The 14,596-nt window shown below is 43.7% G+C and overlaps 1 protein-coding gene across 3 annotated transcripts in view; it reads left to right on the top strand.

The window, feature by feature from the left end:
• The window catches only part of SEMA5A (semaphorin 5A), a 542,694-nt gene that overhangs the window by 419,365 nt on the left and 108,733 nt on the right, over window positions 1-14,596 (top strand). For all 3 annotated transcript variants that reach the window (XM_070476478.1, XM_070476476.1, XM_070476477.1), the window contains one exon: window positions 4,821-5,028. In XM_070476478.1, coding sequence (XP_070332579.1) covers window positions 4,821-5,028 — 208 coding nt within the window. The remainder of the gene's footprint in view (window positions 1-4,820; window positions 5,029-14,596) is intronic.

Below are 14,596 nucleotides of genomic sequence, written 5' to 3'. Positions count from 1 at the left end.
CAAGATATTCCTGTAACATTTGCCTTCTTTCCCTGCCTTTCTGTCTGTCTACTTTCCGTCCTTCCCTCACTCATCTCTTCAGTCTCTCATCTGGCACATGTTCAGTAACCTCCGCAGGCCACAGAGACGGCCACTCTGCGGACATCAGAGAATGACGCTGACAGCGTCTGCCCTCTTGGAGCTTCATCATGTCAAGTGTAGAAGCCATGAAACAAGTGAATCAGTAATTAAACCCTGGAAAATATTATAACACAAAAATAACACACACACACACAAATAAAAGCATTCCAAGGGCCCTCCCACAGTCACCCTAGTGCCAAAAGAACAGGGAGCTTCACAAGGCGCCTCATGTGACTGATGCTTCATGGTAAAGACGACCCAGCAGAGGCACAGAGGGTGGTGAGTGTTAAAAAAAATACTCACTACATAAAAACTCAGAGTTATGTCTTATTCAGTGGGAATTTTTTGGACTTCAAGCCTGCGAGCCAGCATCTCAAATAACCCCAAGAGAACTGCTCAGAGGAGGTGGCAGGGGGAGCCACATTATATAGAAGTTTTGCAAACAAAGGGCAGATAGTCTGAGTGTCAAATGAATTTTTTGTAAATTAAAGAAAACCAGGTATCCCAAGTTAAGGAATTTAGCATTTTTCTTTGTATGGGAAGACAGAGTCTGGGCTCACTGAAATCACCCCTTTGATATGCACCTCAGCTGTCTGGGACCAGTGTCCTGCGTTTTCACTTCCTCAGCTTCCTTTCCTCCCAGCTCACCGTGGGGAGTGGCTGCAATCTAGATGACAGGTTTTCTTCTGCTTCCGGAGTTCCCTCAGGGCTGCAATCACTGATGACCATGACATCCTTGTTTGCTGATACGGCAAGAAATATTCCATTTCTCAATGGACAAGCACCTAAATCGACACTACCGTACCATTCTCTGAAGTGCTAAGTCCTATAGTTTTGTTAGATCCCTGGATCGAACAAATCCCTGGATTTGTTAGTCAGCTGGAAAGTAGATACAAGGTGTGCAGAAATATACACTGAGAAATTTTGGTCAATGATGTTGAATACTTTTAAATCAAATTTTTAAAGATCTTTTAAAATTTGTTTTTCCCACACAGTTGCTTAAGAATCCAAATTGCATATATGAGCATATGGATGTTTGCATCATTATTGATTTGGTTTCACAGAGTAATAATCCATGAGCAAATGAAATGATCATCAGCCAGTTGTCTTTGTTCACCTGTTGGATAGGATTTAGTTCTCTCACCATGGTTCCTGTGAAGATAGTGTGTTGTTGTTCCGTCGCTAAGTCACATCCGACTCTTTGTGACCCCATGGACCCACAGCATGCCAGGCTTCCCTGTCCTTCACTGTCTCCCAGAGTTTGCTCAAACTATGTCCATTGAGTCACTGATGTCTTTCAACTATCTCATCCTCTCTCATCCCCTTCTCCTCCTGTCTTTAGTCTTTCTCAGCATCAGGGTCTTTTCCAATGAATCAGCTCCTCGCATCAGGTGGGCAAAGTATTGGAGCTTCAGCATCAGTTCTTCCAATGAATATGCATAGCTGATTTCCTTTAGGATTTACTGGGTTGATTCCCTTGCTGTCCAAGGGACTCTGAAGAGTCTTCTCCAGCACCACAGTTTGAAAACATCAGTTCTTCAGTGCTGGTAACAGTCAAAACATGAGAGTTATTCAGTTGGACTCCCGCCTATTCTGCCGCTCCCCGCCTAGACTCCTGCATTGCTCTAAAATATTCTATTTTATCCCAAGTCTTTTTTTTTTAATTTTTATTGGAGTATAGTTGATTTGCAGTGTTGTGTTAGCTTCAGCTATACAGCAAAGTGAATCAGTTGTACATACACATGTATCCACTCTTTCTCAGATTCTTTCCCTATGTGGACCACTATAGAGTACTGAGGAGAGTTCCCTGTGCTAAACAGCAGATTCTTATTAGTTATCTATTTTATCCATGCTGCTGCTGCTGCTAAGTCACTTCAGTTGTGTCTGACTCTGTGTGATCCCATAGACAGCAGCCCACTAGGCTCCCCGATCCCTGGGATTCTCCAGGCAAGAACACTGGAGTGGGTTGCCGTTTCCTTCTCCAATAGTAGTGTGTGTATTCCCTGGTGGCACTAGGGATAAAGAACCCATCTGCCAATGCAGGAGATGTAAGAAATGCAGGTTTCATCTCTGAGTCAGGAAGATCCCCTGAAAAAGGACACAGCAACCCACTCTATTATTCTTGCCTGGAGAATCCCATGAACAGAGGAGCCCAGTGGGCTACAGTCCATAGAGTGCAACTAAAGCAACCTAGCACACACATGCACGCACACACATGGGCACTCTGTATTCCCAAGAGTCTTCCTTAAGCCTCATCAGAGCCTTGCTGCTCACTGGGTAGTGGCGGGCCTGGCTCCCAACTTCAGCCTCAGACCTTGTTTGATTGTCAGGATTTCCCGAAGGGCCGCAGGGGCTCCCTGCCTTTCACTGGCCCGCAGGAAGCCTGGCCATTCTGTCTGCCGGTGGATGCTGAAGTCACCTTCCATGAAGCTCCCACTTGGTTTGCACCACTCTCCTGATGCCCTGCTCATCTTTGTGCCTTTGCGTCATATGGGCAGGAAGACCCGAACCTCCCTGGGCTGAACTTCCCACCAGCTGGGAACTGAGGTCTCCAAGTCAAAATTAGACTGACTCATAATAAATACATACAAATTTTCTTGCACGCTGAAGTGTGATTATTTATTAAAATGCTGTGGTGCTGCACAGTCTGCCCCCCTGTTCTGTCCATCCGCCTACTTTGCTGTGTGTTCACAAACACTCTTAAAGACAGGTGCATGTATGCATGCTAAGTCACTTCAGTCGTGTCTGACTCTTTGCAACCCTATGGCCTGTAGCCCGCCAGGCTCCTCTGTCCATGGGATTCTCCTTATTTTTAATCTTTCCAGCATCCATTGCAATTCTGTTTGTGCTTAAACTTTCTCAAAAGTTACATGTTTAACCAACTAACCTAAAATAAAATTGAGCAATGATTTAGTGATATTGAATATATCATTATATGCAAAATTAACAGTTCATAATCAATGTGGAGAAGGCAATGGCAACCCACTCCAGTACTCTTGCCTGGAAAATTCCAAGGACAGAGGAGCCTGGTAGGCTGCAGCCCATGGGATCACTGAGAGTTGGACTTGACTGAGCGACTTCCCTTTCACTTTTCCTTTCATGCACTGGAGAAGGAAATGGCAACCCACTCCAGTGGTCTTGCCTGGAGAATCCCAGGGACAGAGGAGCCTGGTGGGCTGCCGTCTATGGGGTCTCACAGAGTCGGAGACGACTGAAGAGACTTAGCAGCAGCAGCAGCACCATAATCAATGAATGATCAGTGGAGATGTTTCAGATACATAGTCCGTAACGAACTCAGGATACTATATATACACTTTAGTAAACATCCTCCATCTCTAAAGACTCTCCTAGGAATGGAAAACTGGGAAGGTAACTTCTGTCCAAACCTTCAGAGATTAGCAGATCAATCAGAGGCCTTGAAGCCAAAGGTTCTAGATTCCACTTCCCCTTTGAGAATACTTCCTAGCCCCATTGTCTGTGGTGATAGAGTGAGAATTATGATGTTTTGAAACTCAGGTTCCCATGGGATTTATTCAGCCAGGGTGATCTGAGGAGCTTGCTCTCAGAGGTGCTTCTAGAGGGTAGGATCCATGCCCTGGATTGGCAGATTGACTGGAGGGGGTGGAGTTTCACTTCCATGCACCACAGGCAACACCCTATGTTTCAAGTCTGTGTCCCGACCCTGGGGGGTTGACTGTGCCATGCCCCTTACTGGCTGGGAGGACCCTCCTTCATGTCCCTCGCAGCCACTCTGGGGTAATCTGTGTGGTTCAGGTGACCCTGGCCCACTTGTCCTGGGGCAGCACTTAAGGCCAACATGAGTGTAAACACATGATGAACAGAAAATGTGGAGGAGGGAGGGGGTTTGGGTCAAAATGCATGTTCAGTAGGATGGGTAAGAAGAATCCATGGAGCTGAGACTCAGGAGAGCATCCCAGAGAACCAGACAGACAGAGAGAGAGGGAGGGTGTCTAGATGCAGACACACAGACGGATATACTTTCCGGGCAGGAAGGATGCAGGAGCCTCCTTTGCCGCCTGCATATCTGCGGCCATCTGTCAGGTGGGGTCCACTGTGCTGGGCAGCAGGATCAGCTCCTCTGTCTGGCACCGAGAATCCAGCCCCTCTCACCTGATGTTCTCCATGGGATGGTGCAAAGCCGGCTGCTTTGGACCATGGTAAGCTCCGCTGTGGGCTTACCTGTGGCTCAGACGGTAAAGCATCTGCCTACAATGCAGGAGACCCTGGTTCAATCCCTGGGTTTGGAAGATCCCCTGGAGAAGGGAATGACAACCCACTCCAGTACTCTTGCCTGGAAAATCCCATGGATGGAGGAGCCTGGTGGGCTACAGTTCACTGGGTCGCAGAGTCTGACACGACTGAGAGACTTCACTTTCTTTTTTTCTTTCAAGCTCTTCTGTGCTCTGGGTCTCCGGACTTGTGTGGGGACCAGGCAGCTGGTAGCCAAGTGGTCCTCATCCCAGTTCTATGTCGGCTGTGCTGAGAGCTGTCGAAATACTGGTGCCTGGCCCCACATCCAGCATGGCTGACCAAACACGTCCAGGGTGGGTCTCCGGCATTTGTCCAAGCTCCTCAAATGGCCCTATGTGCAGCCTGCCTGGAGAAGCCTGGTGGTTTAGCTAGTGAGTGACGGTGAGACCGCGGACCTTACTTTTCTACGTTCCCTGTTGCCTTCGCAGATTACGGCACCATTAAGAAGGTGCGGGCGCCCCTGACCCAGACCTCGGGTGGATGTGTGCTGGAAGAGATGGAACTCTTCCCCGAGAGGCGGCCCGAGCCCGTCAGGAGCCTGCGGATCCTCCACAGCCAGAGCGTCCTGTTTGTGGGCCTGCGGGAGCACGTGGCCAAGATCCCGCTGAAGAGGTGCCAGTTCTACCGCTCGCGCAGGTAGGGCAGCCCCAAGGGGGGTCCATCCCACGTGCTGGCACTCCTTGTAGACACCCCACCCAGGGAGAAGGCCCAGGAGCCCCGAGGACATTCAGATTTCCTGTGTCTGAGAGGGATGGGGACCAGAGCATCCTTGTGAGTGCTGCATCCCTGGATGCAGAGACTTCTGATACACACCAGCTTACTATGACGACAATAATACATCAGCCTCCCTGGAGGAAGAACCGCTTATGACATCTGTAAGCAGTATGTCAGGATTGAAGTGAATTGTTCAGTGAGTTTGGAGAATGACATGGCAACCTACTCCAATATCCTTGCCTGGAGAATCCCATGACCAGAGGAGCGTGGAGGGCTGCAGTCCAAAGGGTCACAGAGTCAGACATGACTGAAGTGACTGAGCATGCACTCAGCATTGAGTGATAATGCTGATATTTGGTGTTCCTGGATTAATCTGGCACAAATTATATGTATATATTGACCTCGTCACTAAAGTATTTTAAAGTTCTCTTTCTTATCTGTGTGTATCGTATGTTCAGTTGCCCCCTTGTCTCTGACTCTTTGTGACCCCATTTGACTGTAGCCCACCAGGTTCCTCTGTCCATGGGATTATTTCAGCAAGAACACTTGGAATGGGTTGCCATTCCCTCCTACAAGGGATCTTCCCAGCCCAGGGATCAAAACCCATATCTCCCGTGGCTCAGGTGGATTCTTTATCACTGAGCCACCTAGCAAGCCCCACTTTCTTATCTAACACATACTAATAATACTAACCTAATGGAATAATACATATTATGCAAGATTTAAAGCACTCTGCAAAGTAGGTATTCTTACATAGAAGAAGGTTCTTGTATTTAACAAAAATCATTACAGTATTCCTTTTAGGTGGTTTTAGACAGCACAGTATATAATAAAATTCCTCTTTTGGTGTCAGAGTTTTGGGAAACAAATAACATTAGGGCCCTCCCAACTAATAACAATGCTCGTGTGAATGCTGATAACAAATAGTGATATTGATTAAGGACTATCTTTTATGTAACTGCTTTTCCCTAAATGTAACCAATGGCTGTGTGTAGTTTGTTCTGCTTTATGTTTCCTGCAGCACTAGCCCAGGGCAGATATTGTTCTGGCCCAGGTCTTGATGGCTCAGTGGTTGACAGGGAAGGCTGGGGTCTTCTCAGTGGGAGTGTCACAAGTTCAATGAACCTGAAAGGTCAGTCTTCCAGTTCCAGGCCAGAAGCTCTGGGGATGTGACATAAGACATCACGCAAGCAGTCAGACCTGAGCCATACACAGGTGTTTCTGGTGCCAGGATGGATGTTAGTGTTTTGCAAAAGGTTTTAGCTGCTCAGTTGTGTCTGACTCTTTGTGACCAATGGACTGTAGCCCTCCAGGCTCCTCTGTCCATAGAATTCTTCAGGCAAGAATACCGGAGTGAGTTGCCATTTCCTTCTGCAGGGGATCTTCCCAACCCAGGGATCGAACCCAGGCATCCTGCATTGCAGGCAGAGCAGGAGGCAATTTCCCTTTTCTCTGGCACTCTGCTAGTTCAGCAACTTGTAGCTGCAACTAGACCCTGAATCAGGTCAAACAAGGCAGGCATCATCTGTCCGCCTCTCATCTCCCAGGCAACCACACTTGCAGCTCAGTCATGAATCCACAGGCACCAGTGGCCTCCAGGCACAGCTGCCCAGGAGGAGCTGACAGTCTCCCCTGTTCCTTTCAGGAGAATAAGCCCCTTGTCTGTCTGTATCAGGCTTCTGGGAGGACAGGATTTTACAGTTCTATCCAGAGCTGAATCTGCCTGCTGTTTTCTTGTCCACTTGCTCAGGGAAAAGCAGTGAAAGATGATATTTATTGTAAACTGATAGACTGTGATCCTCTGTGTGCTCACCCAGACTGGGATAGTTTGTATTGGACTCTTAAATGCTCCATTTGAGGAAAGAGGATCTAAAGATTTCAACCCAAGAGTTTCTCTGAATTTCTTCCAATGTTTTTCTGTCATCTTCCTCTCATAGAAAGACAAGAAAACCTCTCTTAACATTCCCTGAAGAAAAAAAAGAATAAATTTTTAAGAAACTGATAACTACATGACCAGATTTTTATAATTTATGGAGAAACAGTGTGTTTTTTCCTAGACAAAAACAATTTTAATTTTCAAGAAATATGCCTAAAGAAGCATGCTGTATAGGAATAGGATAATAGTTGTTAAATATGTTATTTTTTTAAATAAATGTATTTATTTTTAATTGAAGGATAATTGCTTTGCAATCTTGTGTTGGTTACAGCCAAACATCAAATGAATCAGCCATAGTTATATCTATGTCCCCTCCCTCTTATTTTTTCTTTTATCAATTTTTATTTTACATTGGACTATAATTTTTTGACAACATTATGTTAGCTTCAGGTATACAACAAAGCAATTCAGCTATGCATGTATTTTTTTTCAAGTTTTTTTCTCTTTAGGTTATTACAGAATATTGAGCAGAGCTCCCTGTGCTATATAGTTTGTCCTTGTTGGTTACCTATTTTAAAGATAATAGCGTGTATGTGTCAGTCCCCAACTCCCGATTTATCCCCTCAACCACCTTCCCCTTTGGTAGCCATAAGTTTGCTTTCTAAGTCTGTAAGTCTGTTTCTGTTTTGTAAGCAAGTTCATTTGTATAAGCTTTTGAATTCCACAATATAAGCAATATTATAATGACATTTGTCTTTCTCTGTCTGATATTTCACTTAGTATGGTAATCTTTCCATCCATCTTGTTGCAAATGTCATTTCATTTGTGTTAATGTGAAAGTAAAAGTCGCGCAATCATGTTGAATCCTTTGTGACCCCACGGACTGTAGCCCACCAGGCTCCTCTGTCCATGGGATTCTCCCGGCAAGTATACTGGAGTGGATAGCCATTTCCTTCTCCAGAGTATCTTCCTAGGATATCAAACCCAGGTCGCCCACATGGCAGGCAGATTCTTTACCATCTGAGCCACAGTTTCATTTGTTTTAATGGTTGAGTAATATCCCACTGTATATCTGTTCCACATGTTCCTTGTCTATTTTTCTGTCAATGGACATTTAGATTTCTTCTCTGACATGGCTGTTGTAAACAGCACTGCAGTGAACATTGGGATGCGTGCATATTTTTGAGCCGTGATTTTCTCTGGAAATATGCTCAGGACTGGTATTGCTGGATCATATGGAGCTCTATTTTTAGTTTTAAGGAAGCTCCATACGGTTTTCCACAGTGGCTGTACCAATTTACATTCCCACAAGCAGTATAGGAGAATTCCCTTTTCTCCACACCCTCTCCAGTGTTTATTGTTTATAGACTTTTTGATGATGGTCTTTCTGACTAGTGTGAGGTGATATTTTAGTTTTGATTTTTATTTCTCTAATAGTTAGCAGTGTTGAGCATTTTTCATGTGCCTTTTGGCCATCTGTATGTCTTCTTTGGGTAAATATATATTTAGGCCTTTTGCCCATTTTTTGATTGGGTTGTTTGTGTTTTCTTTATATTGAGTTTCATGAACTGTTTGTAAATTGTGGAGATTATTCCTCTGTGGGTTACTTTGTTTGCCAAACATTCTCTCCCATTCTGAGGGTTGTCTTTTCATTTTGTTTGTGGTTTCCTTGGCTGTGCAAAAGCTTTTGAGTTTAATTAGGTCCCATTTGTTTATTTTTCTTTTTTATTTCCATTTTTCTAGGAAATGGATTAAAAAAAAAAATAGTGCTGCAATTTATATCAGAATGTTCTGCCTATGTTTTCCTCTAAGAGTTTTATAGTTTAGTCTTACATTTGGGTCTTTCATCTATTTTGAGTTCATACTTGTGTATAGCATTAGAACAGGTGTCCCCAACTTTTTTGGCACCAGAGACCGGTTTGGTGGGAGATGATTTTTCCACAGATGAGAATGCAGGTTATTTCAGGATAATTCAAGCACATTACATTTATTTTGCACTTTATTTCTATTATTATTACATCAACTATACCTCAGATCATCAGGTATTAGATTCTGGAGGTTGGGGACTCCTGTGTTAGAGAATGTTCTAATTATTCTTTTACATGTAGCTGTCCAGTTTTCCCAGCACCACTTATTGAAGAGTCTGTCTTTTCTCCATTGTATAGGCTTGCCTCCTTTGTTATAGATTAATTGCCCACAGGTGTGTGGGCTCATTTCTGGGCTTTCTGACTTCTTCCACTGATCTATATTTAAACATTGTTTGCACCAGTGCCATACTCTTTTGATGACCGTAACTTTGTATTATAGCCTGATGTCAGGGAGCCTGATTCCTGCAGCTCTGTTTCTCTTCCTCAATATTGCTTTGATTATTTGTCTTTGTACAAATGTTTAAATAGTTTGTTCTAGTTCTGTAACAAATGCCATTGGTAATTTGATAGGGATTGCTTCCCAGGTGAAGGCAATGGCAACCCACTCCAGTACTCTTGCCTGGGAAATCCCATGGATGGAGGAGCCTGGTAGGCTGCAGTCCATGGGATCACACAGAGTCAGACATGACTGAAGCAACTTAGCAGCAGCAGCTTCCCAGGTGGCACTAGTGGTGGAGAGCCAGCCTGCCAATGCAGTACACAGGAGACATGGGTCTCAGTCCCTGGGTCAAGAAGATCCCCTGGAGGAGGACATGGCAACCCTCTCCAGTATCCGTGCCAGGAGAATCCCATGGACAGAGGAACCTGGGAAGCTCCAGTCCCTAGGGGTGCAAATAGACATACAAGACTGCAGTGACTTAGCACACATTGAATCTGTAGATTGCCTTGGGTAGTATACTCATTTTGACAATATTGACTCTTCCAAATCTAAGAATATGGTATATCTTTCCATCTGTTTGTGTCATGTTCCATTTCTTTCATCTTGTCTTATGGCTTTTGGAGTACAGGTTTTTGTCTCCTTTGGTAGTTTTATTCCTAGGCTAGGTCTTTTATCCTTTTTGATGTTAAGGTAAATGGGATTGTTTCTTTGTCTTTCTGATCTTTCATTGCAGGATACAAACTTAATAAACAGAAATATGTTGCATTTTTCTATACACTAACAATATTAATTATGCTTTTTATAATAGAATGTAAGTAATTTTGTTATCAGAAAATCAATTTTCTGAATAAATTTTGAAGTGTTTAAGAAGAGAAATTGAGCTTAACTAAATTACTTACCTCCTTCAGAATCATACTCACATTGTTCATATTGTTAATATCTGTTTTTCAGAGACAAGGCAGTTTGATATCTGATACAGTGCTTAGAAGTGATAACACCTGATACAATTTCCCAAGATTCTTCTATGTCTGCCACTATGCTGGATCTTATCCCCACTTTCCTTAATCACAGCACCCTGACAGTAAAGTCAAACAGCATCTCCAATTTTCAGATGAAGAAATGGTAGCTGTAACTTCTGGTGTCCTGCCCAAGGTCACATAGCTCTTGCATTTGAAACCCAGGTTCAGAGCTGAACTCTCTTACCCCCAAGGCCCAGGCTTTATTTTTGGTTCTCTCTGCTCCCCCTGGTACAAAGAATATGTCATGCTCAGTCATCCGATTTCAGCAGGGATGAAGCATTTAATGGCATTTTCCATGGAGTTGCTGAGAACTAGAATTAGAACCAGGACAGGCTGAGCTCAGACTATTGACAAGTACCCCCAGCTTCTTCCTATTAGTCCTTTCTTTATTATGACTGCCGCCAGGCTGGGTTAAGGAGACCAAAAGGAGGTTTTATACCTCTGGGCTACTATAAAATGAGTCTTTATCCTCTAGCTGTTCTAGAGGTGACCCTGAACCCAAGGGAGGCCAAAAAGATGTGCACGCCAGTGCCATCCATGCCGTGCACATATTGTAACTTGGGGCCAACAGCATGGTGTTTTTAACTTCCATAGCTGTTTTCCTCAAAAAGCTATTTTGAAAGAACAATATCTTAAAAATATATTTTGGTCATTTGACCTCAAAAAAATGAGCAGAAAGATCTTGTTTTAATTTTAGTCTTTTTTTTTTTGCACAACCCATTTAAGAAATAGCATGGAAAAATGATGCAAATAATAAAGCAGCTGATCAGAATGGGTGGTGACTTCTGAGGATGTAGACTAGGAGAGAAAGCTTACTTTTCCTGTGTGCCCTTTGTACACCGACTTATTTACCACGCATATGTGTTAGCTTCATGAGATGAATTAGTATTTGCTGAATTCTAAGGAACATGCATGTTTAGGAAGAGCTGGATTGGGGTACAGCCTGTGAAGGACTACCCCAGCGGTGTTAGTGGTAAACAGCCTGTTTGCCAATGCAGGAAACTTAAGAGATAAGGGTTCAACCTGTGAGTCAGGAAGACCCCCTAGAGGAGGACACAGCAACCCACTCCAGTGTTCTTGCCGCAAGTTCTTGCCGTGGACAGAGGAGCCTGGTGAGCTATGGCCCATAGGGTCTCAAAGAGTCAGACAGGACTGAAGCAGCTTAGCACATATGCACAGCCTGTGAAATGGAGTGTAGGTAAGCTGATGTCATCCTTACATGAGACTGGTGCACAGTCAGGAGCTCCCAGCAGGAAGGTTGTACAAGGTCTTCATACGGATGCACAGGATGAAGCAGCCACGAATAGCCATTAACTTAATTCCTGCTGATATAAATACCAATGTAAAGTCATAACCAGCCACTTGGAAAAGTAGAGACTGGCCAAGGATTGATAGAGTTCTCATCTTCCTGCTTTAGGAAGAAAGGAATGACCACAGGACTCAGATTATAACCATCACATCCAGGAATCAAGCTGTTATCCCCGCCTCCCACCTCCAAGGAAATTATGTGGCCTTCCAGTTAATTCAGCTGATTGAAACTCCCAAGGTCTAAGGAAAGGAAAGCCTGGGGAAGTAGGGTGGTAGGGCTTTTGATTTAGACTTTAAAGTCATTTTAAGGATTGTGCACTCATTAGATCAGTGGGTTGGCAAACGTCCTCTGTAAAGGACCAGACAGAAGATGCTTCAGGCTTCCCAGGCTGTAAGGTCTCTTGCAACTTCCCTACTCCACCCTTGCAGCATGGAAGCAGCCTCAGACCATAATGAGTGGGTGTGGTTGTATGTCAGCAAGGCATACAGATTCATCAGGAAGAGAAACAGTTTACTTTTAGAGTCAGACAGTTCATTACTTACATAGACAATGAAAGTGAGAACAGAAAATGTATCAGCTACCCAAGTTCCTTGGGCTTCCCTGGTGTCTCAGCAGGTTAAAAAAGCCACATGCCAGTGCAAGACACATGGGTTCAATTCCTGGGTCAGGAAGATTCCGTGAAGAAGGAAATGGCAACCCACTCCAGTATTCTTGCCTGGGAAATCCCATGGACAGAGGAGCCTGATGGGCTATAGTTCATGGAGTCACAGAGTCGACACAACTTAGCAACTGAGCAGCCGGGCAACAACAATCCAAGTCCCTTATCCCACAGATGACACCACAACAAAACAACCCAGGCTCCTTATCTCACAGATGATAACCCACAGACGGACTCTGGGCCCATGTGGCTGAGGAGCTGATTATGTGCTACAGTTCTATGCCTCCAGCTGTACCATAGTAGGGGCGAGAGTAGGGGGCAGAAAGCTTTATACCTTGTTAGAATTCAGGAGGCAATGAGAAACTCTCATGAAACCCTCCCTGGAAGGAGGGTGGAAGGAAAGCAGCTTTCTAGCAGGTGCTCATAACCCTTCCATGTGCATGATCAGAAGGGTCCCAGGGCCCTCCACCAAAGCTTAGGTCAGCTTTGGATAAGCTTTGCTCTACATGGAGACATGACAATCACCAGGATACCGGGGCCAAGAAGCTGCCTACCCTGTGTTTTACTGAAACTTCAGGGAGTAGGCTGGATTAGGACCACAGGCTGTCATTTGCTGATTCCTGAATTAGATTATTGTCATATATGCCTATTGAATGAACAAACGTGCTTTGCATCATTGTATACACTAACATTTAAAATTGGGTGTTAAATCACATCCATTAAGTATTAAATTACATAATTTAACTCTAAACCCAGTTAAATTAATCGTTTTCTACTCTTCAGACACTCATCAAGTTTTTATTTTTTACTTGACACCCACCACAATTATGAGCTAAGATAAACCTATTAGGTTGTAGAGTCAACATTTCACAGATGAGGAATTGGATCAGAATCAGAGAGAGATTGTACAAAGACTCATCAGTCACAGAACAGAAACTAGAATTCTGAGTGTGGGCTGCCAGGGCAGGCTTCCTTCTGCCCTTGAGAACATGAACTCCAAAGGCTGGGTGTTGTCTCTCTAGGCTCCCCATAGCCTTCAGCATGTGCCTGGCCAGAGACAGTCTCGGTAAATACTTATCAAATTAACAAATGGATACTCTGCCTCTCTGCTTTCTACTATTTTTTCTTCATGACCTAAAAAACAAACAAAAAACAAAAAAATCACCTCAATTCTTGAGAAACTGTAAAGCTCTCTTTAAAGAAAAGTATGCATGCATGAGATAAGTTGCTTCAGTCATGTCTGACTCTGTGCCGCCATATGGATTCGCTATCCATGGGATTATCCTGACCCATGGGATCAAATCCACGTCTTACATCTCCTGCATTGTCAGACGGGTTCTTTACCACTAGCACCACCTGGAAAGCCCACAGAAAAGTGTAGTGGTGATATAAAACATTACCCAAAGGATTGGAAGCCTCTAGTCCTTAGATATTTGTTTTATTTTTGCTTTGTTATAAAAAATATTTGGAGAGAGAAGAAAAGCTGAGAATTGGAAGAACCACAGCCTATATATAACATGAGACATCTCTTTTAAATTTTGCTTATACAACTGGAGGGAAAGAGGAAACCATTAAGAAAAAAACTTTAACTCCCTTTTTGAATGGATGTCTAGTTATTCCATTCAAATAACTAGAATTCAAATTCTAGTTATCCTGTAATTAAAAAAAATTAATACCTCATGAAGACAATTAATATCAAAATTAAGTTACTGTAGGATGTATATTATTTGAAAGAACAAAGTTTTAAGAGGTGGAGTTAATAATTGGCACCTTTATTAATGAAATATTCTCTAAAAAAAAGCATTTGCCTGATGAGACAAACACAGTGCATAGAGAGAAATTGCAGAATCCCAAAAAGTCCCCCAGCAAGACAACCTTAACCACTCAGTTATGAATCATATAAACATCAAAAGGATGTTTTGACATGTACCCATTTTACAAAGTAAATATTCTCCATTCAAAATTAATTTGCTGTTGTTCAGTTGCTAAGTCGTGTCTGACTCTTTGTGACCCCGTGGACTGCAGCACTCCAGGCTTCCCTGTCCTTCACTGTCTCCTGGAGCTTGCTCAAGCTCATGTCCATCGAGTCGGTGATGCCATCCAACCACCTCATCCACTGTCGTCCCCTTTTCCTCCTGCCTTCCATCTTTCCCAACATCAAGGTCTTTTCCAATGAATCGGCTCTTTGCATCATGTGGCTAAAGAATTGGAACTTCAGCTTCAGCATCAGTCCTTCCAGTGAATATTCAGGACTGATTTCCTTTAGAATTGACTGGTTTGATCTCCCTCGTATCCAAGGGACTCTCAAGAGTCTTCTAAAT

This window comes from Odocoileus virginianus, chromosome 14 (assembly GCF_023699985.2).
Source record: "Odocoileus virginianus isolate 20LAN1187 ecotype Illinois chromosome 14, Ovbor_1.2, whole genome shotgun sequence".
Classification (NCBI taxonomy): Eukaryota; Metazoa; Chordata; class Mammalia; order Artiodactyla; family Cervidae; genus Odocoileus; species Odocoileus virginianus.
The sequence above is the reverse complement of the archived record's forward strand: the minus strand, read 5'-3'. Positions and strand labels throughout refer to the sequence as shown.